This window comes from Triturus cristatus, chromosome 12, assembly GCF_964204655.1.
Source record: "Triturus cristatus chromosome 12, aTriCri1.1, whole genome shotgun sequence".
NCBI lineage: Eukaryota > Metazoa > Chordata > Amphibia > Caudata > Salamandridae > Triturus > Triturus cristatus.
The window spans coordinates 607,780,609-607,807,352 of NC_140595.1; the positions used below are offsets into that span (position 1 = coordinate 607,780,609).

Below are 26,744 nucleotides of genomic sequence, written 5' to 3' on the forward strand. Positions count from 1 at the left end.
CAGAGAATTGCAACTGCGTAGAAATGAGGCATCCTGGATCCTTAAATTACGAACAACTGAAATAGGGATGAATGTGGACCAGGAAATGCATTATTTCTTGGGTAAATAAAATTCTGAATGTGAACTATGCGCATCTACTAACATTTAAGAGTCGGAAGAGTTGTTTTTTGGCTGACCCATCTTGGCATTCTTTTGACACAAGAAATATGTAATTGATTTGAGCCTGCCATTTAAAGAAATTGTTGTCTTAATATTACAAATGCATAAGACATGTTTAGTGAATTAGGAGCCCGTGAATCAACGAAACTTTAATCATAACAAGAACAATCTTGGAGTATAGCACAATGTAAATCTATACTACTATGTAACAAAGGTTGAATGATGTATTAACCATTTACTTTATATATACTGATGTCACCCACACGAAATAGCCACTGAAATTGACCCTGTAATCTGAAGGATTAGAAACATACACATATCCGAAAGGGAGGGATATAAATATACCCACTTTTTCGCATAAATGCGGGCTAGTTAGATACTTGAACGACCACAACAGACCGACTTGACGTTACTCACTGACACCAAATTTGCCTGGTGGTCTGAGTCCGGTTTCTATAGGAGATTTTAGAGCAAAACGGCTTTTTCTGCATAGAGATTAAGTCTTTACATTTGTTTGACTTTAGCCACACTGCCGAGAAGTTTTTTTTTAGAAGCTATGGCCATTTTGTTTATATTGATTTTTTTTTGTTGAAACATTTTTATTGTTTTCATAGCAACAACACAGTACAAACCCGCTTCCTCCACAGCCAAAGAATGTTTAGTACACATAAAGTTACCAGCCAACAACCGGGAGAATGAGCTTCCGGCCCCTGCCGGCCCTCCCCCCTCCCTCCCCACCCCATGTCAGTGTGCCTCCTGTCTTTCACCTCGCTCCCGATGTGCCCCTTCCCTGTCATAAGTCAGACATGGGTACTCGCCCTCCACTAGGAATCCCTGTCTTTCCCTTACACTTTAGCCACAGCCACGTTGCCAGCGATCACTACTACTCCCCTTCTACTCCCCAGTCGCCACCTCCTCCTGCCCGCCAGATGTGTCCCCCTCTACCCCATTGTCAGCCATCAGCCCCTGAAGTTCCACCACCAGCGCCTCCCACGCCCGGGCCGTCGCCAGCGCCTTTTCGTCATCACGCCGAAGAGCTAATTGCAACCGGAGCGCACCCTCAGCCCCAGCCCAACGCACAAAGGCCGCCCTCCATCGCAAGAAGCTAGGCCCCGTCCTGGACTTCCAGTGCATAGTCAGTTCCCTCTTGGCCATTATCAATCCTAAGTCGTAAAACTTGCTAGTGACCTTCGTCCGGCGGGTGTGCGGGAACCAAAGCAGCAAACAGGCCCCCAGATCCGGGTCAATAGCTCGGTCCGTCACCTGATTAAGGCAATCCATGACCTCTGCCCAATAATCACCCAGCTGGACGCAGGACCAAAACATGTGGCGAAAATCAGCGCCCTCTCTCCCGCACCGCGGGCATTGCGAGTGCGCCCCCCCAAAAAATTGCAATATTTTCACCGGTGTCAAATACGCCCGGTGCAACGTGAAAAATTGCACCAACTGGAACCGGGCATTGCGCGTTCCCTTCCAGGCCCGCCGTACCAGCGTGGACCAGGTAGTCTCGGGGATCGGTTTCTCAAGGTCCAACTCCCACTTGCCCCTCAAGGTGGCAAGAGGCGGCAAGCCTTCCATCGCCAGCCTGCGGTATAGGCAAGTAATGGCCTTGGACGTTCCCGCTGCCATCACTACATATTGGCAACCCGCAGCGACCGGCGGCTCCGAGAGCCCCGCATTCCAGTGCCGCTGAAGGCTCGCTACCAGGGCCGCGTGAAGCAAGAAGTCCCCACGTGGGAGCCCATAGGAGTCCTGCAACTCTTGGAACGGCAGCAGCACCCCCTCCCGGAATAAGTCACCCACCATCTGCACACCCAACTCCTCCCAAACAGCCAGCCCAGACCAATCGCCTCCATGCGGGAACGCCGTACACATCCCCAAAGGAATCTCCGGGGCATAGGGGCGAGTTATCGCCGCCCTCCTCTGGCATCGGTTCCAACACAGCCGGAGTGTACGCTCTTCCAACGTGAGCAGGTCAAGGTCCAGCCTCTGCTGTAAGACTATAAAGGCGAGCACATGTCGCGGAAACAGCCTGCCCTGTGGGCCCTCCGGGCCCCGGTATTCTCTGGCAACAGCCTGTGTAAGCCACTGGAGTTGGGCCGCCAGATAGTACCACTCGAAGTCCGGGACTGCCAGGCCCCCCTCCGCCCGCGGCCGCCGCAGGGTGGTCAACGCCACCCGCCTTCTCCCGGAGCCCCAAATGAAGCCCGTGGACATCGCCCTAAGCCGTTGGAAGTACGACGCCGGCACCCATATAGGTAGGGTGCGAAAGTAATAGAGGAGTCGTGGCAACGCCACCATCTTCAACAGCGCAACCCTCCCGGCACACGAAAGCGGGAGTGTACTCCAGAAACTCATGCTGCCCCGCAATCCGCGAATGGCTCTGCCAATGTTCCCCTCCAGCAAGTCCTGCTGGGTATGGTAGATATTAACCCCCAGATACCGCAGGCAGTCCCCCTCCCATCGGACCAGTCCCAGTGACTGGGGGGCCCGGCCGCCCGGTCCCAGCGGGAACAAGCATGTCTTGCCCCAGTTGACCTTGAGCCCTGAGAGGCGTCCAAAGGCCTCCAACAAGGCAGTCGCCCCACTCAGCGCTCCCTCGGCATCCGCCAGAAACATCAGCAGATCGTCAGCATACAGGGAGATATAGTGAGCATCCCCCCTTAGGTGAACTCCAGCATAGGAACGCCCCAGCCGGGCATGCGCCGCCAACGGCTCAATAGCCAGGGCGAACAATAAGGGGGAGAGCGAGCAACCCTGCCTCGTTCCCCTCCGCACCGGGTAGGAGGCCGAGATAGTAACCCCCGTCTTCACCCGGGCCGTGGCCTCATTATAGAGCAAGGTGGTCCAGCGTACAAAGCCGTCCCCCAGGCCAAAAGCCCGTAGCACTCGGTATAAATAGGGCCACTCCACACTATCGAAGGCCTTTTCAATATCGACCGACAGAGTGCAGGCTTCCGGATACATGTCCCGGTCCAGCTCCATCACCCGTAGCAAACGTCGCACCGACGTGGCCGTGTTACGTCGTGGGATAAAGCCCGCCTGATCTGGATGGATCAAGGCGGTCATATGAGTCAACAGGCGCGACGCCAGGATTTTGCTCAGGATTTTGTAGTCCACCGTCAGCATGGAGAGCGGGCGGTATGCCGTGCGCGCGCCGGCCTCCCCTCCTGGTTTCAGCAGAGGCACCACAATAGCCTCTCGAGCGGAGGCTGGTAAGCGCCCAAGACGCCAAGCCTCTCCGTAGAGGACTTGCAGCTGCGGCGCAAGCAAATCTGGGCAAGCCGCATAGAACTCGATGGGCAGTCCGTCTACCCCCGGGGTCTTTCGCCTGGCCATTTGCTTAATTGCTGCACGAATCTCGCCCAGGGTGATAGCACCCCCGAGGTCCTTCTCGCTCTCCGGGTCCAGCCGGGGCAGGCGAGCCGCCACCAGAAACTCAGCTAAACCTTCAGGTTCTCCCCGCATGGTGCTGTCATATAGCCTTGCGTAATAACTGGCGAACTGCCTATTAATCTCCTCCTGAGAATAGACTGGGACCCCCCCTGCCTCGACCAGAGACAGTATAGGTGTACCGCGGGCCGTCGGGGACGCCAACCATGCCAAAAGAGACCCCACCTTGTCCCGTTCCGCATGCGCCCGGGTAAGGTATTCCTTATGATCAAAGCAGCGAAGCTTCTCTACACACACCGCCACGCCCTCCCGTGCCTCCACGACCGCAGGTAGCTCGCCCTCCCCTGCCTGATGTGCGCACTCAGCCGTCCGCAGTTGGGCCTCCGCCCCCGCTACCTCCTTCAACAAAGTCTTCCGCACGCCAGCGGTGGATGATATACAAACTCCCCAGACCACTGCCTTGAACGCGTCCCACTCCGCCGCCCGGGTCGACGCCGTATCCGCGTTATTCCTAAAGTACTGCTCTATGCAGCCGCTAACCTCAGCCCGGAAAACCGGGTCCTCCAGCAACAAGGGGTTTAAGCGCCAAGTGGGTATCGCCTGCCGCTGTCTAGACCACTGCAGCACCCCCATGCAAGGGTTATGGTCCGAGATGGTTTTAGCCAAGTACTCACTGTGTCGCATCAGAGTCTGGGCATCCGGGGAACACAATATGCTGTCCAAGCGGGCATACAACTCGTGGGGGGCTGAGTAGAAGGAGTAATCCCTATCCCTCGGATGATGCGTCCGCCATGTGTCTACCAACCCCCATGTGTCCTGCCAAGCGCGCCTGCTATTAGCCACCCTACGGACCACCGATTGTGCCAGGGGCGGGTGGGACCTATCCAGCTCAACATCTACCACTGAGTTAAAATCCCCCCCCAACACCACCGTCCCCGTCAAATAGGCCGCAAGCTGCCCCGACAGTCTGGAAAAGAAGGTGGCCTGGTCTACATTAGGGGCATACACACTACATAAGGCCATGTCCCTCCCATCTAGTCTCCCCTGCACTGCTACAAACCTGCCCTCCGGGTCCACCAGTGTCGCCAGCGGCTGGAAAGGGACTCCCGCTCTAACCCATATCAGGGCCCCTCGGGCAAACTTGGAGAAGGTAGTATAGAATAGTTGGCCTCGCCAGCGCCGCTGTAACGCCTTCCCCTCCTCGCGATCTAAATGAGGAAGGCTACCTGGATCCCTCTCCGCACCAGGTAGGCGTGGACTTTATATCTCCTCCCCATAGAGGTGAGCCCCCTTACATTCCAGGTCAGGACTCGCAGTTCAGGTGGGGTCCCCATCCCATCGCCGTACCAACCACTCTTCTCCAACCCTTCGAGGCACACTGACATTCCCCTGAAACCCCACAACTCCCCAACTCCCCACACGCCCTCCCCTCCCCAGAACAGGTGCTAAACTGCAGTTACCCATCCAAATACCACCCCAAACACTATCTAACACTCTGGTAGCCACCAGCGTCTCACACTGTCCGTGAGGGTGAGGTGGTGGCTCTGCACCAGACGGGCCGGTCGACTGTCCCTTGTTGTGCATCCGCGCCCAGTCCCTGCAATTCCCCCCCCGGTGTTCCTCGCCTCCTCAACTCTCTCGCTCTCCAGCTCCCCATCCCGGGGCCCCCCCAGCAGCTATCCCCGGACCGCAAGGCATCAACAAGTACCGATCACACTCCCAACCCCGCAAAGCCAGTTCAGGGCCCTCCACCCCGCAGACACACAGCTCCCACTCTGCGCCTCTTACTGCACCCGGGGAAGTCCCGGTTCCTTCAAGCGTCCAGCAGTTCATCTGCCGTTCTTGGGGTCACGTCCGGCAGCAGCTCCACATCCTCTCCGGGGCCATCCGACAGGGAGGCCTCCGAGCCCCTCTTGGAGCCCGAGTCCTCACTGGGCTGGGAGGTCGCGGCCCCTGAAATCACAGAGACCGCCTGCAACGCGGCCCGCCGCTCCAGCGCCGTCTGAGACGCTCCCGGTGATCGAACCCCTGCTGTCCGTGTCCTGTTGCGCCTGCTGCGGCGGGCCCTCGCTCGGGTCCCCGACGGTCCCTCCTCATCCACATGCGCCGCTGCTCCCGTTCGGGCCGATTCGAACCAGCCCCAGGCTGCCACGGGATCCGTAAAGAAGAATGTCTTGCCGTCCAGTACCACCCTGAGGCGAGCCGGGAACAGTAAGGAGTACTGCAGGCCCTCGTCCCGCAGTGCCTTTTTCACCGCCTGAAAGGAGGAGCGCCTGCGCTGGACCTCCATAGGATAATCCGGATAAATTGATACCGGACATTCTCCACGTGAAAGGGGCCCATGGATCTCGCCTTCTGGAGTATGATATCGCGGTCCCTGTAGTGCAGCAGCCGAGCAACCACCGGCCTGGGAGGTCGGCCCGGATCCGGGGGCCGGGCCGGGACCCTATGCGCCCTTTCCAAGGTGTAAAACTGTGTCAGCCCTCCCGGCGCCACCACCTCCTTCAGCCAGGTCTCCAGATAAGCCAGCATGTCCCCCCCTTCAATCTTTTCAGGCAGGCCCACCACACGGATGTTGTTGCGGCGATTGCGTCCCTCCGCGTCCTCTGCCCTCTTCTCTAGGACCGCCACCCTCCTGAGAAGGTCCGCCGACTGGGCCTCCAATGCCTTCTGTGCCGGAGCTGCCAAATCCAACGTGTCCTCCGTCTGCTTGACTCTATCCACCAGCTTCCTATGGTCCGCGCGCAGCAGTCCCAGATCAGAGGACACCTGCGCAATGTCCGTCTGCAGCGCTGTCCGGGTATCCGTTATGGCCTGCAGGATTTGTTCCATTTGACGCTGTTGGAGCCCCACCGCAGGGTCTACGTGAGTCCCACCATCCCGGCCACCAGCCTGGTCGCCCACGGAGTCCGCCGGAGTCGCTCCCGGCTTGGGCCTCGGCTTGCCCATGCTCTCAGGTCAGGGAGCCCGCCAGGGGGCCGCGAGGCTATCACCAGGTAGCGCAAGGCTCCAGCCCAGTGGTCACGGCAGGTCTCTTCTTCGACCACGAGGCGCTACAGCCTCCCGCCCCAAGCCGCCAATGTCCTGCTCCCTGAGGGGCCGCTCCACTCCACCAATCCTCCAAGCCTGTCGTCCCCGCAGCGCGGCGCGACCGCCGCAGGCACCCCCGTCGGCCACAGTCTTAACGTCCCACTGCGCCCCCGAGGCAAAGTCCGCCCAGCCGGTCGGTCCGGTCAGCAGTCCAAGGCCCGGCCGGCCACCTCCACAATGACCTGCGTAGCGCCGATCCTTCCGCTCCCGGCCAGCTATCAGCACGTCCGGGGGTTCCACAGCCCCGCCGTCACCAGGGTCACCGCCCCACTGTAGGCCGCACTCCGCTCCACGGGGCTCTCCACCTCCGTCAGGCCGCGCTCAGCGCGTCGGGGCACTTCTCCTCTTCCAGGTGGCTGTCACGTCCGCTCCAGCGCTGCAAGGGCCAGCAGCGGCTGGGCCCCCCCTTCAGGCAGGTTCCGACCCGGTTCGGCCACCGCCCCGTCGGGGCCGCCACTTCCGGTGTCTTCAGCCGTCCGCGCCTCACTTCCGGGCGGGTCCCACGAAACTGTGGGCCCCGGTCGGTCCGCTGCCCTCAGGCCGCCCAAGATGGCCGGCGGCCTCCTGATGTGGTGTTTTTCCAGGAGACGCACTTGGTCGGCAATGTCTGCCATGCGATGAACAGGGGGGGATACCGCCTCGTAGCCCATTCTGGTTTCACAACTGGCTCCAGGGGGGTGGGCATTCTCCTGCGAACCTCCCTTCCGGTGGAGATCACGAGGATAGTCTCGGATGACAGAGGGCGCTATGTGTGTTTGATTGGGAGGTGGGAGGGGCAGCCTCTTACCCTGGTTTCAGTCTACGTCCCCCCGGGCCTCCAGAACTCCACCTTTACTGACTTGGGTCGAATGCTGCTTGACCTTCCGGATGGCCTCCTGCTCATGGGCGGGGACTTTAATTCTGTGGTTTCGGGTGAACTGGATCGTCACCCACCAAGGACCCTCCCCGCTGCCCAGTCATGGCTGGGTGGGATGTTGGAGACCTTCGGCTTGGTGGATAGTTGGAGACTAATGCATCCGACCCAGTGTCAGTTCACCTTTCATTCGGGGGCGCATGGGAGTCTCTCCAGGTTAGACTACTTCCTTATGCCCGCGGCGCAGACTGGTCGGATTCGAGAGGTCAGACACCTGGCGCGTGGTATCTCCGACCATTCTCCGCTGTGGCTTCTCTTTGACACCGGGTCGCGGTCCGCAGGGCGGATAGCTCCCATTAACCCCTGGTACCTGCGGGACCCTGCGACTCGTGACAACCTGGTTAAGGCCATGGACCAATACTTCAGTGAAAACGAGGGGTCGGTGTCGTCTGCGTTGTCCCTTTGGGAAGCCTTTAAAACTGTGATACGCGGACACGCCCTCGCCCAGATAGTGGTGGCCAAGAAGGTTAGGAGCGAGGCGGTGGTGAAGCTGGAGACTGACATCTCGGGGCTGGAGTCGGCCTTGGAGGCGAATGTTACTCCGGACGGGCTACATGCCCTTAGCCTGAAACAGTTCGAATATAGGTCCCTGGTCACTGACGCGGCCAAAACTATGTATAGGGAGCAGCAGGGCCGATTGTATGACGCGGGGGACAAGGCGGGAAAGTTGATTGCGTGGCTGGACAAAAAGGAGAGAGTGAATCGTGTGGTCCCCGAGTTGCGTGCTGCGGATGGTGTGTGTGTGACTGAGCCGGATGAGATTGTGGAATGTTTCGCTGACCACCTCCGGGCGGTGTACTCCCCGGTGACTGACAGGGATGAGGATGACTCTCGCCTCCTACTGAGAGATATTGCTCTGCCCGGCCTGTCCGTTGAGGACCGGGAGCGGCTGGACGCCCCCTTGTCGTCGGATGAAATAGCGACCGCGATTCGTTCCCTTCGCTCGGGCAAGGCTATGGGTCCTAACGGTCTGCCCATTGAACTATACAAATTGCGTCCTGATAAGCTTGCGCCCTTCCTCAGCCGCATGTTCCGCGACTCTCTTGCGGCGGGTTCCCTTCCGGCCGACCAGCGCTTGGCCACTATAGTCGTTATCCCCAAGGAGGGCAAGCCGCGAGACCGCTGTACTTCTTACCGGCCTATTTCACTGCTCAATGCGGAGCCTAAAATCCTGGCGAAAGTCCTGGCCAATCGACTGTTGAGTGTCGTGTGCGACCTTATTCATCCGGACCAATGCGGCTTTATCCCGCACCGCAACACCGCTCTTAACTTGCGGCGTCTTCACGGTGCCCTTGCCAGGGCGGAGTTCCTCTCCGAACCGGCCGTGCTGGTTTCTTTGGATGCCACGATGGCCTTTGACACTATTGAGTGGCCATTCCTCTGGGCCGTCTTGGATAAATTCGGCTTTGGAGAGGGATTTATTGGCTGGGTGAGGCTCCTTTACACGGGACCCATGGCTCAAGTGGTGGTGAATGGGCGGGTCTCTCGGCCCTTTGCCCTCGGCAGGGGCACGAGGCAGGGGTGCCCGTTGTCCCCGTTGCTTTTTGCTCTCGCCCTGGAGCCACTCGCTGCCTGGCTCCGTTGGGAGCCCTCGCTTAGGGGGATCCGGTGGGGCCCGGGATTCGAAGATCGGGTCTCGCTCTATGCGGACGACATTCTCCTGTATCTCACCTCACCGCGGCAGTCACTCAACGTCCTCTTTGACGTTCTGACCTCCTTTGGGAACAATTCGGGTCTCACGATCAATTGGTCTAAATCCTGCGTTTATCCCATCTCTGGTGGTCCTCCTCTCCTGCCGCCTCGGCTCCCGATTCAAATATCTCTGAGCGGCTTTAAGTACCTGGGGATATACGTTTCGCTGGACCCGGTGGCTCGCTATGAGCAGAATCTCCTGCGTCCACTTCGGCGACTGCGGGAGGACACGGCCCGGTGGTGCAGGCTCCCCCTGTCCCCGCTGGGTCGGGCCGCGCTGTTTAAAATGATGTCCCTTCCCAGGTTCCTCTATGCACTCCAGAACTCCTTCGACGTTATCCCAGTGGCCTACTTTCGGGAGGTGGAGAGCCTGCAGAGGAGACTGGTGTGGGACGGGCGGGCGCGTATTGCTCTTGCCAAGCTCACTCTCCCCTGGTATGACGGGGGCATCGCGCTTCCTGACATTCGCAGGTACTATTGGGCCTCGCAGCTATCTGCCATTAACCACGCCACGTATGCGCCCGGCTTGAATCCGGCGTATGAGATGGACAAGTTCCTGCTTCCCGGCGGGAACTACAACAGGGCACTTTATTCCCGCCTTGCTGGCCGGACCCTTACGGGTCCTACTAAGATTGCTGTGCGGACCTGGAGGGCTGCCACTGCGGCCATGGGCTGGAGTGAGCGATTAACATGTGCTACTCCCTTGTTTGCCTCCGACCGCCTGGGCAGCTTGTGGACCACGAAGGGGTTTGACCAGTGGGACACGATTGGTATCAGCAAAGTGGGAGACCTGTGGCACAAGGGCGCGGTCAAGACTTTCGCGGTGCTCCAGGCCGAATACGAGCTGACCGACAGGGAGTTCTTCCGCTACGCCCAGGTTCGACACGCCCTGCTCTCGGTCTTCGGGGAGGGGACCAAGATCCCTGTTTCCTCGCCCCTCGAGGACCGCATACTTGACGGACATGTCCCTGATAGTACTATTTCTTTAATTTATAAAAAACTAATTAATCACCGGGCGGACCTTTTTGTGCGCCTTCGGGAGGCTTGGACTGGGGATGGGGTGGAATTGGACGACGAAGATTGGCAGTCTGCACTGTCGTCCCCCAAGGAGGTTGCCATTCCGGCTCGTCTCCGGTTGGTACAGCTCAAGATTCTCCACCGGGTGTATGTGACGGGTCCGCGCTTGGTCTCGATGGGATTTTCCGGCGACGGGCTCTGTAAGCGAGGCTGTGGGCTCAGCGCCACCTTTCTTCATATCCTTTGGGAGTGTCGCGAGGTGGCGGACTACTGGCGCCGGGTCCACACGGTTATGGGACAGGTCACTGGGGTTGTGCTGCTGCCGGAGGTGCGTCGCTGTGTCCTGAATGTGTGGGAGCCCAATGACTACAGCGCGGCTCAGACTCGGTGGGCGGCCCTAGGGAACATGATTGCCAAGAGGGACATAGCGCAACTTTGGGGCGCTCAACGGCCGCCCACCGTGTCAGTATGGAAGGAGAATATGGACTGGTGTATGTTTAGGGAGAAGACAGTGTATGTGGCCCGTGGCAAGCCGGGGGCATGGGGTAGAATTTGGGGGCAATGGAACGCGTATCGCGGAGGCATCTGTACGCCCCCCCTGGTAGACACTGATATCGCCATGTCCCCCTGACCCTTGATGGCTCCTGGCGCCTTTTGGAACAACTACATATGGACGTTCCTCTCCCTTGACCCCCTCCCCCCCCCCTCCGTCCCCGGCCTCCCGGTACTCCTCTCTTTAACGGTTTGTTCAATTGTCCTGACTGGAGTTTCCCGGGGGGAGCCTGACCCGCACTGGTTTCCCTCATAACTCGCCTTTTGTTTTTTATTGTTTGTCCTTTTGTTTTTGTGATTGTTGGACTTACGCTTCCTGTTCCTCGAGAACTATCTGGAGCCACTGCGGGGCAGTGCCCTGGGAACTGATTGTAGCCTTGATATGTGTAGATTTCCTTCTGTACCTAGCGGCCGGCCCGGGTGGTTGTAGGCCCGTACTTGTAACCGAATTATTGCTCAATAAAAACTTTTTCAAAAAAAAAAAAAAAAAAAAAAAAGATGGCCGGCGGCCGCGAGCGGCCGCCGTTTCTCCCAGCGCGGTGCCAGCCCTCGGCGCCGCGTTCCGCTCCGCCGCGCCGCGGTCATGGACCGGAGCACTCAAGGCTGCCCTCCAGGCGTTTGGAACACCGGGGCTGTCGGTGAAACAGGATGATTAGCTGGGCTGGATGCGGAGCTCTCTGCTCACGCGTCCATGCCCGTCGGCAGCCAAGCCACGCCCCCTTTGTTTATATTGATGCAGACGGATACGTATTCATTCCTTTGCATCCATGCTTATTGACGCTTAGGGTGCGTTTTTTGTTTTGCTGATTCAACTGCATGTCTACAAAGCTTAACTAAGTGGCATCTAAGGGTGATGCTTTCTGTTGAACCGATCGTCTATTGAATATTTAATATATTTTGGTCTTGCCACTTTAATTGTCAATTTTGAAATCCAGAGACTTAAAAATCAGAAAGTTTTTATATTTTATTTCGGGTTTGGGTTTTCCTATTGATTTGCCTACTGTTTTTTACAACTAGCCCTTACAAACATGGCGCATTTTCCAAACACCGACGCGATCACGCTGCATATGGGGTCACGTGATCGCAAAAATTCGATCACGTGATTAGAACCACCTATATTCGCGCCACTCGCACTAAGATTAGATTCACCTGTATTCTTACAATCTGCCCATACGAAAATGGCGCGATATTTACATACCCACTTGATCACGTTATACGTGATCACATGATCACGTAAACGCTCCTATTTAGACTTTTCACTTGGCTGCCCGGCACTCGCACTCGAGGAGACCGGCGTGGGGAGACGTTCGTTATGAATAAACCAGTCTACAGACTTTAAGTAAGTACTTACATGGGAACCCGACAGGACGTGCTTAAAGCCCTTAAGTACCTTTTTCTATAATTAGATGGATCTTTTCTTTAGAGAAACTTTGGAGCTAGTTAGTAAACAAGAATTTCCTGTTTGTTTTTAGTGTCTTAACGTAGACGTAAAGCCAGTGACAAACGAGGGTTGTGGATTGACAACCCATACGGAGCATTTATTTATTGACTCTTCTTGAAGAAGGATTTTCTCTCGTACCCCACGCCACAGGATTATTGTGGCCTGGAATTATCGCCACAATAGAAGTACGTATTATGTTCGTTTCCTTATAGAGTTGTGGATTAACTATCACCTCGTACATCTTATATATGACGTATACTGATAATAGTGTATACGTTTTCTTTCTCTTTGTCTCCCCTTAGATTACTCTCACTATAACAGTTCAGGTTTGTTCTCTGGATTTCTATGTCCGTTTCAAATTTTAAATGCATGGTTTTATGGTCGGATTAGAGTGCTTTTGCTTTTCACTCGGGATTTTATCACTTTGGGCCAGAATTTTGGTCGTTTTCTTTGGACTTCTGCATATAATTGGGTTCTTTTTCCTGGGTGAAGGTTCTATGAGACACAGGGAATTTCTCACATAGATTTAATTTCAATCACATACAATCTTCACTACTCACATGTGTGCTTTATAATTATCTCTAAGCTAAGAGTGAAGGATATACAATGTTAAATAACTTCCCATAACTGGTTCTAAGTTCTAATATGTTTCAATCACTGTGTGTTGTATATGCACAGACACTTTCACATTTATTTTAACAAACTTTTTGTATGATTATAAATACTGCCCCTAAAGTTTGTAACCTAAGACACCGTACTGTGTGTTTTCCCATTTAGCCGTGAACAAGTCGTATGTATTAGACTACAGAGACGACGAAACACGTGTTTGCTAATGAACACCCGACTGGATTAAAAGACAGAAAAAGGAAAAGACTTTGCCTGAATTTTTGTGTTGTGAATAATATAGGAAATTAACCGAAATCAGAATATTACGTGTGCCAGGGTGTTTAAATCTGTGTATTTTGTTGCTCTTGCCACAAATCCTTTGGGGAGGCTGGTGGTTCTCCCTCACCTTTTAGCACCGTTCAGAATTAGTGAGTGATCTTTAACACTTGAAGTGTAAATACTTGTGGCGCCTATCTCCTATTACCCATACCGCCGAAACCTTTTGAAAGCATCTGCACATACCTTCCTTAAGCCTAGCCCTGACTCTGGGTCAAGAGTGTCAGAGTGAAACTGAAACCCAGGCCTCCCCTCTGCCTTTGAAGAGCATAGTTTACAACTCCACCTCCTGGCCTGGCATACCTATAGACCAGCACACTGCCCTCCCAGCAGAGTGGTTCTTTATCACCTCTTCAAAGCAGCCTGGCTAACCCACTTAACTCTGACCAATCAGGGCAGACCACTGGAAGGCTGAATTTGGACTTACAAACAAGAAAGTCTTATAACTTCTTGTATTTACACTTTAGGAGAAATTCAACAATATAATATTGTTGGATTTACTGCTACCATTCTGGGAAGTTTTTGAATGGTCCGGCTAGTCCTCTCCTATCAATATTTATTAATCATTAACTTCCTACCATGTTAACCTATGGGCCATGGGATTTGCAATGGGGAAAAATGACTTGGGCCAGTCTTCTAGCACCAGGGCTTATAAAAACATATTTTATAAGTATTTCCCTAATTTCTACAGGACCCCCCACCCCCTGTGCAACTAGGGGAGACGTTAGGGGTTCTGAATCTGTAGAAATATTGCAGATTCTCCTTTTACTGTGTTCCTAGCATCAAAGTCAAATTTGACCAGCAATTTACTGTTTCAAAGCAGTCCTGGCACCCAGTGCTGCTTTTAAACTGACCTCAGGCTTCAGCACTGCACACATGCTAGTGCAGAAAAAGCTTCTGGCCTCTAAACTGCCATAACCCAGGGTACTGGGGACTTCTAGGTAGTTTCAATCCCTTGCCCTAGTATATACTAGGGGCTTATGGGGTAGGTCATGCCAATTACAGGGGTACCCCACCATACCATAGTGTACCCAAGTGTATGTTGGGTGTTTTAACTGTATTCTAATGTGTTCCTTTCAGCTTGGCACTGGCCCTGGGCCTGGTTAGGCAGAGCCCAGGGTCAGTCAGAGTCAGTTACCACCAGTTCCAGTCAGCAAAAAGTTGGGGGGTTCCCAAGGCACAGGATGACTTTGCAACAGTGCCAAGCTTAATATTCCCACCTGAAACTCTAGTCCAGGATTCTATATGCACACACTAACCCGACAAGATGCCATTGCAGCACCTGAGAACAAGGAGTCCACTGTGTAGTGAGGTTTGTCACTGTCGTCGCCACACTTGTACACAGATTTTCACTTGGCTGAGAATTGGCAATTTCTATGGTATGTGTCAACAGCTACGGTGTTGGTGAATAAAAACCCAATAACATATCAATTAATATGATTTGGTTTCAAGAATATCCATGAAGAGATCTTCTGTTACAGAAAATAGTCAGATTAAAGTCTAGGAGGATCCTACCAATAAACGATGTGGAAGACAAGTCACAACTACCTTGTTACAGCTGTAGAGGATGCACTTCTGTCTAAATAATGGTTTTGGATTTACTGTGAATTCTTACGCAAAATTGTGATATTTGTTTTCAACATAATATTTTTCAGCAACAACGCAATAGTTTTGGAGACAACAAACATCAAAACTAAATAAGAATGCCAACCTTTTGAGTTCATTGAAAAAGAGACTACGCTGGGACATTAGAATCAAACTACAAATGATTTCAAAGATGACGGTACCAGCACAATAGACAACTACAACTCTGCTTATCCATACCACTGCCAAAACTGATGTTGTCTCAGGCCTGACCAGATCGTACACAGTAATCCACCCTTTCTGAAAGCCCTCACCCTCCGATCCCGTTGAGCCAGTTCTTGCTCCAGAGTCACCAAAGTTTTGCAATCAGGAAGAGGAACAAACACACCTGAGAAAAAGGAGATGTAGTCGTACTTCGCAAAAATAGATTTGTGGAGGAGCCGAGCAACAGCCTTTGAGAAAGAAAATTGGCAAGCTATCTAAGTCTCAGGATTGTAGGGTCCATAGAGGCATGGGCTCACCAGGAAGAGGCAATCACAAACTATAAGCAAGCACTGGCAATGCCAAAAGGTCCGGCTTTTGAATTCACTTTTAAGCCAGACCTAAAAATCCATGTAGGTTAATGACTGCCCTCCTCCCATCTGTGCTGCAGCCAGAGAAAAACACCATAAATTATCTAGCTATCTAAGACTGGAATAGCATTTCAATGTCATGTGTTTGCTCCTGAAAGTTCAACCTCAGCCAGCTGTAAAAATAAACAAAATTATCACAGCTGTGTGGAGGGCAAACACTTTTTTTGTGGAAGCATACAAATTCTGCCTAATCAAATCATGTACTTCTGGTTCCCAACATGTGGGCGGAGCCAAAGCCCCTCTCTAGTGATTCTCACATAATTGTCTGGCAACAGCTGCGCTATCAAGCCAGACCTTCATAAGTGTCTATGACAACGTGATTCAAGAAATAAATAAGGGAAGACAGATGGCTCATGGGCAAGCTGGGTAATCTCTTTAGACAAGACAGCACAGAGAGCCAAAAGAATGCTGCGGATCACTGGCAGACTAACTTTTTGACCTATACATAGCAATTGTACTCCTCTAAGTTCTTGCCAGGAGGTTGTATGGATATGTATATTTGAGAGGAGAATAATATTCAGGAATGAAGTGTTTAAGGGGGAAGTTTTGAAGTCTGTATGCTGAGCAGATCAGAAGGGTCTTTGATGCTCTTTGAAATTCCATGTTGTCAGGTTCAAGGCAAATGTGCAGTGGGGTGCTCCAGAGTATGGAGCACTAAACGTATTATCGGTACTCAGACATTCTCTTCTTTCAAAGGGACGGCAGCCTTTAAGGGCTGACTTAGGGGGTCTGGTTTTCTGTTAAGGTAGATACTAGTAGGATGAGGTACTCAAGAGCAGGCTTATGCATGACATTAACAGTTAAAAATAGAGCTTCGAAATTTCACAATACTTTAATCAGTCGTTAGCACAGAGATTTACTAGCTACTTAGATGTGTTCAGAACAGTTCACTTTAAAATGAGGCAGACACATATTGCTGGATTGCCTCTAATTCTTCTGTCTTTCACACAAGGAAGACCCACACAAAGATGTGTTGCAATAGACAGGGTACACATCACTATTTCATGAGACTGATCATTTTTGTGTGGCACGAGTGATAGTGCGAGAATCTCCTCCAGAACAAAGAAGGAATGAATCGCACCATTCGCTTGGGCTCAGCGGACAAACAATTATTATGAAGAGAACGTGACTCCAGGTTTTGTAGTTTCAGATTTGTCAGTCTATAAAAGCATTAATTTTATCTTAAACATTTATATGGCATGACCTAACAAAAAGGTAATTAATCTGTAAAAAGGTATATTGCATTCTAAAAAAAAGAAATTGAAGAAAATAAAATAAATGAAAAAATAAATCCTAAAACGTACGCAAAATGAGTGAAAGCAAAATATATTAACAACCTCTCACCACAGTAAAGAACTCAGCAAGCAGAAGTCTAAGGCTTTTTTAATACAATAGCATCCAGCTCAATGAACATTACTGTCATACTGTTGGGCAACAATGTCTCGGATGTAGAGGGATTAAGAAAATCAAACTCCTTATGTGTGGAAGGGGAAAAGATAAGTAGACAGTTCCTTCGTCAGTCAACTAACATGGCATAAGAGCAGTGGGATAAAATATCTCATCTGGAGAAAAAGGCATGAGTGAATTTCATCCCATCTTTGAGGGGGAACGGGGTAGCTCAAAACCCTATCACCTGGAAATCTCACCAATGCAGTCTATCTTTCAGCTACCGAAAAGCAATGTGGACCAAACTATTGATGTATTTATTTGCAGCGTTTGGTTTGAAGCACACATTAAAATCTCCACCTATGATTTTGGCGATCCCTCCTTTAGAGTTGGTATTAATGATATAGTTCAGTTTATGTATGACAGGGGAGCCAGCACCCTTGGAAAAGCTCTAGCAATAAACATTAAACAGATAGAATTTGTCATTCCTGTTGGGTACAGAGATTTCGAGACCAAGGGTATCTGGGGAGGCAATAGATAGCTGTTTAACCAGACACCCCAAAGAGACTCTGAGCCATGTAATAAGTTCACCGGCTACCTGATTTAGACTTGCAGAGCGGCACATGGTAGGTCATAAGACCCTGCCTGTGAGTGGGGATGATTTGCCATATTTCCTGGAGCATGACTGTCTGCCTTGTCTATAAAAGCCCCTCATTCCCTCTGGGCTAACTTACTCCCCGAGCCAGCGATGTTCCAAAAAACTGATTTGGAAGAATTTGACGAGTTGGAAGTGAGTGGAGTTTGGACATCCTCGTGGCTTAAGGGAATGTCACAGTGCTGTGCCATGGTGTACTGTTGGGGGTGTTGAAAGATTGTACAATGGCAAGACGACAAGTGGTACTAGAAACCATCAGTGACGGCCCGGGTCCAGGACATTAGAATGGGGAGATGGACAGGGTAGCGTTGGTGATGATTTGCTACCGATACTCATGGTCACTGAACTTTCCAGTCAGTCTACGCAAGAAAGGCGAGAAGGCGATTGAGGATGCTCGCCTTCTTGATGAGGAAGAATCCCACTTTTGAGTTGGATCTGGGAGGTTGTGGGGAGACATCTCTTGTTTCTCGCCCTGAATCCCATACCTCATTTTCCTCAACAGGGAGCACTGGTTTCTGAGTCGAGTTCTAAACTCATGGTTATATGTGTCTAGGAAAGAGGCCTGGAGATTGACAGCAGAATCCTAAACCTCATTTCCTATAGAATATGCAAGGTCCCCACAATAGCGCAACCTCTTCATCTAAACCCACATCTCCACTTTGACCTTTTGTCAACTAGAGTGCATTTTCCCACGCTTCTATTTTCCTATCTGACAATGAAGCTACTTGTCTAAATATATTAGCCCACTATACTAGATTCTGGCTTTAACCTCCCCAGCCTTAAATTGTCCTCAAGTTTCAACTGAAATTTCACAATTGCCTTTAACAGAAAATTATCACTATTCCCCCTCGGTAATACCTCAAAAGTTCTGACATGCTGATTAAGCACCCAATGATCAATACACATGTAGTCAGTAGGTTGTTTGATTTTACCTCTCATGAACAAGGGTTTTGCTGGTAGGTCCTTCATAAACAAATATATCCAAAATAGTGTGGCATGCTTTAATAAAGGATGATCTTTTTTCTTAGGTGCGTTGTTTTATGTTCCTCTTCCAAGGATTTGTATAAGACATATTGGTCATTAGGAAGCATTATTAATAAGAGAAATCACCCTCCTCTTTATTCTTCATGGGTACAACACCTCCACATATGACTTGGGCACAAGGTATCCAGGTTGCGGGGGAGGGCTTCATATACCTGGAAATATATGTAACACAAGATCCCCAGCAGGCCTGAATTAAGAACATTCAGCCCAACCTTGATACTCTCAGCAGATATTACCTTATGGTCAGTACTTACTCCATCCTTATCAAGCCACTCAGCAATATTTAAGATGGCGACATTGTTATGGTTGCTCTATCAACTGCAAAGCTTTCTCTATAAGGTCCACCAGTTTCTTTAATAAAATGAACTCTACCATACTGGATTTTCTGTGGCAGAATGGAGTAGCTGGATCTGTGTTTAAATTCTTTTATAAATCAACATACAAGGGGGTATAGCTACTGCTGATGTAGCCTCCTATTACAAAATGGTTGGAGCTGCCAGACTTCAGTCTCTTGGAGGAGAAAATAATAATTGATGAATTACAGGAACATAAAATCTCACAAAGCTACAAATCATTTGCGCCAGACTAATTCTTGCATTTGTGGGAAACCTGTGATGGCGATCTAGGCCTCTTATTGAACGATGATTGGAGGTAGGCACTTGCTGCCCTAAAAGAGGCTGCGATTGTATCACAGTCACAACTTAACCAGCTGCAGTACCTGCATCGCACATACTTTATGAGACAAAACCTATGGAAGAGGGAACTAATGAATACCCTGCACACTCTCTGTTGTGATATGGGCAAAGGCCAATTATTACATACAGTGTGGGACTGTAGGCCACTAGGCTTCCAAAGGACCCCGAGATGACTCTCCTACATAAATATGTAGACCTCAACAGTAATAAGTACAAGTTGCATCGCTGTGGGTTGCTCTCTTGGTCGCAAAGCGAGACATTGCTAAAAATTGGAAAAATACAACTGCTCCATAGTTGGAGGGTTGGAAGAGGGGGTTGGGCCATTGCATGGGAATGGAAGGCCGCCAGGAGATGCCCCCACAAACATTCCAAAATATGTTATGTTAAAAAGGATCTATTAAGCTCCAAGCTACTCTGAACAGTGTCCTGGCGCTAAACAGGACAGTAATGGCAAAAGAAATAGCGAAACAAAGGGCTACTAGGCAAACAGCCAGGTTTTGAGCATTTTCCGAAACTGTACTTCATCCTCCATAAACCTGAGCTCCAGGTGAAGATTGTTCCAACTCTCTGGCCCCAAGAGCAAGAAAGGTCGCCTGCCGGCTTTTGTGAGGCAGACTCATGAAATCATGGCCAAGTTGTTATTAGAATATCGCAGCTTTCTCAAAGGGTTGTAATAGGCAATCCTTGAGGACAGATAGTCTGGTCCTGCTTGGTGTAATACTCTGTGCACAAGAAGAGACGTCTTAAATAAGATCCGCTTGTGCACAGGAAGCCAGTGCAAATTACGCAAATCTGGAGAAATATGACCACGAGCGAGCCTGGCAGCAGCATTCTGCACTGATTGGAGTTTCCTAACTAGATATTGCAGCAGGCCTGCATATAACGCATTGGCATAGTTCAACTTGAACATGACCAAGCCCAAACCTACTGTAATCTTTCTTGGGGCCGACAGGAAGTGTAGGCATTTCTTGATCATGCGCAAGATGCTGAAGCACTTGCTTACTACTGAATGAATGGATAAACAGAAATTTTGAAAACAACAGCCAGGGAGAGACGGCGCCCACCATTGTTGGGGGAACTTTTAAGGTGCCGTTTCAGGGGCACTGTATGGCTCGGGGGCAAACTTTACCAGACCCAAAGATCCTATAGGGCGTCATTGGAGGCTGACCTTGAGGCAGCTTCCGACCAACAAAGACAAATGGGCTCCCTGAAGGACTCACAGGAGGCGACTGCTCTCAGGGGATAGACTGACCTCATGGCGACAGAACAATCAGAGGAGGGTAGCCCAAGTGGGAGGGCATTGCTTACGCATGGCCATCTTCGCCACCCAGATTACCGCGCCACGCGAGCCCGGTGACTGCCCGCCTCCCACACCTCTTACCGGGTAATCCTGGTACTTCGCCGCAATCGCCTCCCCGCGTTGGTGGTGCTTCACGGAGATGGCGGAGCGGGGTCAGCCGGGCACCGCAGCCCCTGTCTCAGGCTCGTCCGCTGCCCCTGTTGCCGTGGGGATTCTGAGGTGGGCTGGGTCTCCTGTCACCCTGGCAGCCCCAAACTTTCCCATTTTTACACCACAAACCGTCAGTGTCTTAAGAGTCATATGCATGATGGTCTTAATCCAGCTCTACATCAAACAAACAGTTCTATGATTGGCAGAGGATCGCCAGTACAAAATGCTTTCGCGTACATTTTATAAACATCATAAAAAGGATGTAGTCTTTCAGCCATGCAGATCCTGCAGAATGTGTTTGGAGACCCTGGTACAACTCTGTAGTTTCCTGCAGGTTAGCCCTAGGATGTGATCTCATAGGAGTAGCTCCGCTCCTGCAGCTTCTATTTTCTATTTTCAAGTATTCCAGAATTGCTGGGAGGCATTGCTATATGGCTGAGCAATGTTTATATATCCATGTCTAGTCCAAATGGACAACTTATTCCACAATAAAAATAACTCACATGATCTATCAGTATCCTCCAATCTTGCAATCAAGCTACCCTACCTAAAGATCATCTGTGACCCTGTCCCCATCATGAACATTTGTTTGGAACAGATGCCAGGCTACAGTGTTCATACACAAACTTTCCTAATTCTCAAACTACATCAGTTAAGATTCTGTTCAGGCGATTGCTTCCCATTTACTATTGCACCGTGGTACTAGTATGCATTTCTTCAAGCCAAGCAGAGCGCTAGAGGGTGGATTTTAATTCTTCTCACATGCACAATGCTGCCGCAAGCTTGTGTCTGTTCTTTGGTAAATTAATCACACCTTATGTAGGTATGAGCTAGAATATGTGCTGTTAACCGCCATTTCTGGGACCTTCTGCTTACTATTCCAGTTACCTGCTTTGTTAAACCTATTTTGAGAACCTGAGAAGAATGTGGATGCCATTGCAGTGCCCAGCTTTGTTTCTTGGCTGTAATTTGCAGCATTCTGCCTTATCTGTGAGCGCCTCTGCTTCAGTCCATCCTATGTGCCCTTTCTACTTTTATGTCCTGCATTTCTGCCCTATCCCCATCAAGCTGAAAACCTCATATTTACTGAGTGGGCAGCGGTTCTTGACCTCCGCTGGTCTGGTCAATTACTTTTATCTGTAAACATATTCAAAATTCACATGTGCCACCAGGGCATTGTTGTCTCAGTACCTGTTGGGTACCTTGTTGAGTGCTGTACAAACAGGACTTTAGTTGTTGTGTGTTTGTTGGGTACACTTTGCTCTTGATATCTTGATATCTGAATTTCTGTTCATGATTTCTATAGCCCTGTTCTTGTGTTCATTTCCTTCCTTAATCCTTGCCACACCTAGCACTCTCGGAGCTAATGCTACTTGAGTACATTTAGTATTGGTCTACTATTCCTTCCAAGTGTCTGGAGTTACTTTTTATCCATTCTGTATTCTGGTAATTCTCTGCCTCTGGTTTGCGGTTCCATTGTGAAATCAGTCTTTTGTTGCAGACCCGTATCAATTTTTGAGTGTGGAAAGACTTCAGTTACCGAGCCCTCATCTTTAAAAAAAATATATTATTATTAATTTCACAGTGTCCAAGGTCACATACCGTTTCCATTTATCAGTTTGATTATTTATACAGTGATTTGCTGCCATAATAGAGGGTAGAGTGGTTACAATCATGGTATATGAGCCCTCATCTTTTAAAGTCATACCTGTCTCAGTGCTGTGGTCAGTCTAGGCCTCCCTTAACACCTTAAGTATAACAGTCTCTATTACAGCAGATCCATGATTACCTGGCACTTAATATTCCCCAGTATCCATTTTTGATTCCAACAATTGTCTTTCAGGAGACCCAACATGCCGAACCTTCTGAACCCCAAGTGATGTACTTCCCAAAGTCGCAGCAGGGCTTGCACCGACAGAAGAGAGCCTGGCCCATCCCACCTATCAAGATCTCTGAAAACGAGAGAGGTCCTTTCCCAAAGAGGTTGCTGCAGGTAACTGATTACTTTCCTATATTTGTGGTGGTGGGTGAAAGGCACAATTGTTGCTTTAGTGACTCCTTCAATTTGGGGATGTGGAAAGATTTTTGTTTCCTTTATTTGAAGGATGAGAGAACATAAATGAAATGTGCTCAACTGGGATCTGTGCGACATTAGGACTCTTTTGTGTAATCTGGTGGAAATAGAAACTTCAACTGAAATGTTTTTTTTCCCTATCTGGATTTTCAACTCGTAGGTCAGACTTGACACGGATAAAGAGACCAAGGTTTTCTATAGCATCACTGGACAAGGAGCTGACACGCCTCCAGAGGGAATCTTCACTATCGAAAGAAGCACTGGACAGTTATATGTGACACGTGCACTGGACAGAGAAACCTTAGACCAGTATATTGTGAGTCAAAGATGTGAATGTTTCTTAATGAAGGGTCATGACTTATCTTAAATATAAGATTATGCACACTTGCAAAGCTATTTCCACCAGCAAGTACATAAGATTGCATCTAGTACAGTGCTTCAATTCTCAGAAAAAAATGTTCATAGACCGCCCTGGTGTATAATTGGGTATGTATCTATTTAAAGCAGTTGGGAAGTTCAACACACTCTAGTTTTTACAATCCCAGAGGTCTGTATTAGAGAAGACACAGTTTCCAGAGAAATCTGCAGTCAAGGAGACAAGATCTTAATTGTTTGTTATGAGTTCTAATAGCCGGTTACTGGACGTAAACTGTTTATTGATGAAAGTGCCTGTTACTGAGCTCTATTCTAACTCTTTATCCTTCCCTCGCTCCAGCCTGGTTTCTGTAAATGTGGTTGGGCTTAGAACAGAAAGATTAGGCACCCCCTTAGTTATGGAATGTACTTTGCTAATGACATGCCTTCCCTGTTATTGTAAAACATACTTTCAATTCGGTCTCCTAAACTGTGCCTTATTATTATTATTGTTTTAAACCATCTTTAGTGAGTCTTTGGTACAATTGTCATACACCAAACCTGACGATCATCACAGTACAGGAGATTACTCGCAGCATTCTATAATATAGATGTTCAATGCAGACATAGCCCTGTCCAACAAGATGATCTGTGCCTTATTATTTAGAGCGCTGGGTATAGCCCATCCCTTTTCACATACTGAGGCACTTATCATTGCACCATGTTTTACCTTTACCTTTTCAATTCCCTTGGAAGATTTAAGAACAGTACAGTGGCTATAGAGTAAGATATGGAGAAACACAAATTAAACTGGGCATGGAAGTTTCCAAGTGCTGAGGTGTACCTGTTTGATAGATTAAATGGGGGACCTTTGTTGAACTAGAAATTTGCTAAATCGCAAAAAATGCAAGAAAGATAAAATGGACCAACAGGCCTTCTCTATCCATGCACCACTGATTTGGAACATCTATGCACCCACCAGGACCACTCTAAGATATCTCACATTTAGGAAGAGCTGAAGATGTGCCTCTTTGTCGCAACAGAGCAAATAGTCGTCTTTCTCTCAGAACTCAGCACTTCCTACCTATATTCACTAATCTTATCTCTGCCTTTGACCCTATACAGTGCTCTACTGCTTTCATCTAGGTTCGTTCTACACAAATACCACATGTGGTTGAACGTTCATTCATATGAAAGAACCTGTTCCCGAACTTTTCCCATACCTGTGTGTTGAACATCTGCTGTATGCTTAACACATGAAACCCAGGACTAGGGTTTGAGTGAATGGTGAAACATGAATGGTAAACATTAAGGCCCTAATAACGATGCGGTTCAGACCGCATCCACTGCTGTGGTCCGACTGATGCATTAGGATGCACGCGGTCGGAGGCAGTAGTCGGAGGGAAGGGCCGAAACCTTCTGATGGGCTCATTGAGCCCATCACTCGGTCGTAAACTCCTCATAATCCCTCAATGACTGCGTTTCCGCCTTCGGGATTATGGTATCGGTTTCCGACAGCCATTCCATGTCAGCCTTTCTGACATGGAAAGCCTGTTGAAAAGTGACACTGGAGGACCGTAGCAGGACCCCCATCGCCCCTGGCCGTCTGCATCTGGGCCTGGGGGACACCATAGGGTGCCTGCCATACGGTTCAGGGATTTTTGCAAACTCCCAATTCTCAATAGGAGCTTGTGCTGCGGGCGGTTTCTGCCCACCGCACAAGCTTCCATTGAGAAATGGGAGTGGATCATAATTCGGTGTGCAGGACCGCCAACCTATGGTCAGGCGGTTCCTACACCGAAACGGTGTCGGTCTGAGACAACTCCGACCAACTTCGTAATCAGGCCCTAAGTCTGTTCTTCTTTAATAAATATTTGCTGTAGGCCAGGCACAAATACAATAGACCTAATACCAAAGTTACCAGCCTCCAAAACCAGATTTTTATAGTCTCTAACAAATTGGGCCAGATAATTGCACTGTACTTAAAAATTCCCTACAGTAATGTTTGGGTAATTTCTGGGGCACCAATGCAAATGAACCCTGTTTGCTCTTCGAAACACTTTGGCAAGTTTAGAAGGCACACCAGAAAAAAAGACCTCTACTATGCCAATCATCTAAAACATAACACATGCTATCAGTTGTTGCTATGGTTTCCTGGTCCACCTTTTTGACAGCCTGTTTCAGCTAATTTTTTCAGACCGTGTTCAAGCAGACCATATCTCCCTCATGGTTAACTGCTTCAGTTTAAAATTTACATAAGCACAGAAGCCCAAAGGTTTTCTTAGTAGACCCTCCCAATGGTGGTGAATGCTGGAATTGCGGTGTACCAAGGCTGCCATGGTCTTGAGTCCACCACTGGATTTTTTCTTAAACCATCCTATGCTTCGTGTCTTATTACACACTTGCAGGTCCTTTTTAATCTCTTCTTTCTTCCTTTGTCACTTTTTGCCTACATTTTCTACCTTTTCTGATTATCTCTCTTTCTTGCTATGGGTCAAGGTCTGGGTCCTAGTCCCCAAAAACGGATACTGGTGACCACCACCCACAACTACCGGCATAAATTAAGCCCTGACTTTTTCTACCAACACATTCACACACAAATGGCATTGGACCTCTAAACCAGGACATGTAGAAGCTGTCAAAACTTAGAAAAGGCTTATCTGTCTTATCAGAATCCAAGCAACAACCATGGCAACAACCATGATGAATCAAGCTTCTTGGGTCATGATTGTCACAAGACAGACAAGACAATAATGAACACGGCATGCTGTGTAGCTGCACCAAGTACCTGGTGTATGTTTAGGAAAGGCTTATGGGTCAGGAGTAGCCTTATTGCCTAACAGTAAATTACCACAGGCAAACAGAAGTATCATAGCAATTCTGGCAGGATTACTTTGGTATGAAAGCTCCTTTTCAATGCTTTCCAGATCTTCGCTCATGGTGTGTCTGAGAGTGGAAAACCTGTTAAAGATCCAATGGAGCTCATCATCAAGGTGACTGATCAGAACGACAATATCCCAGTGTTTACAGAGGCGATCTTCAAGGGTGAGGTACATGAAGGTGCCCAACCAGGTAGAGACTGGATTTTATATTGAATGAACTGGATATCACTTACATTGCAAGTTACAGCTTTAGGCCAGGGGAATATGAGATGTTGTAAATCGTCGTGCAATAGCTAACGTTGCAGTCTGGTATGTCTTGTTGTGTTTGGGTGTTGCAGCATATGGCATGTTTAAACTTCAGTTTCATTACGATCAATTCAAGCATATCACAATACTGATTGCTGTGTCCGAATGGGAAGAATCTCTCCGGGGTCTCATTCTCTGGGAATAAAACATTTCTTTGAGGGATTTTTGAAAGAAGAGAGGTATGAGATAAGTGAAATCTTCATCGCCATCAACAATTCACAAGCTGTTGTTTTTTTAGTTATCCCCACCAACCGTTCACAAGGTGTTTATTCAGATATCACTTGTTTCGTGAGCTCCTTGAATATCAATGAACGGTGGCCCTGCTGCATGTGGCCAGGTTGATGTTTATTATCAGCTGTGGGATCCTGTCAGTTGACTGTGAAAGCCTTTATTAAAGAAATATTAGCAGTTCAGGAGAACTTTATTGTTAATTGGAAACCTTCAATTTAATGGCGTCTACGTTAAACAAACCCTCCTTTAGTT

General features: G+C 49.6%; 1 protein-coding gene across 2 annotated transcripts in view; it reads left to right on the plus strand.

Moving 5' to 3' along the window:
* LOC146776373 (5-hydroxyisourate hydrolase-like) overlaps positions 1 to 26,744 on the plus strand; it is a 341,771-nt gene that overhangs the window by 58,006 nt on the left and 257,021 nt on the right. For both annotated transcript variants that reach the window (XM_085639327.1, XM_085639328.1), the window contains 3 exons: positions 22,489 to 22,638; positions 22,880 to 23,035; positions 26,001 to 26,145. In XM_085639327.1, coding sequence (XP_085495453.1) covers positions 22,489 to 22,638; positions 22,880 to 23,035; positions 26,001 to 26,145 — 451 coding nt within the window. The remainder of the gene's footprint in view (positions 1 to 22,488; positions 22,639 to 22,879; positions 23,036 to 26,000; positions 26,146 to 26,744) is intronic.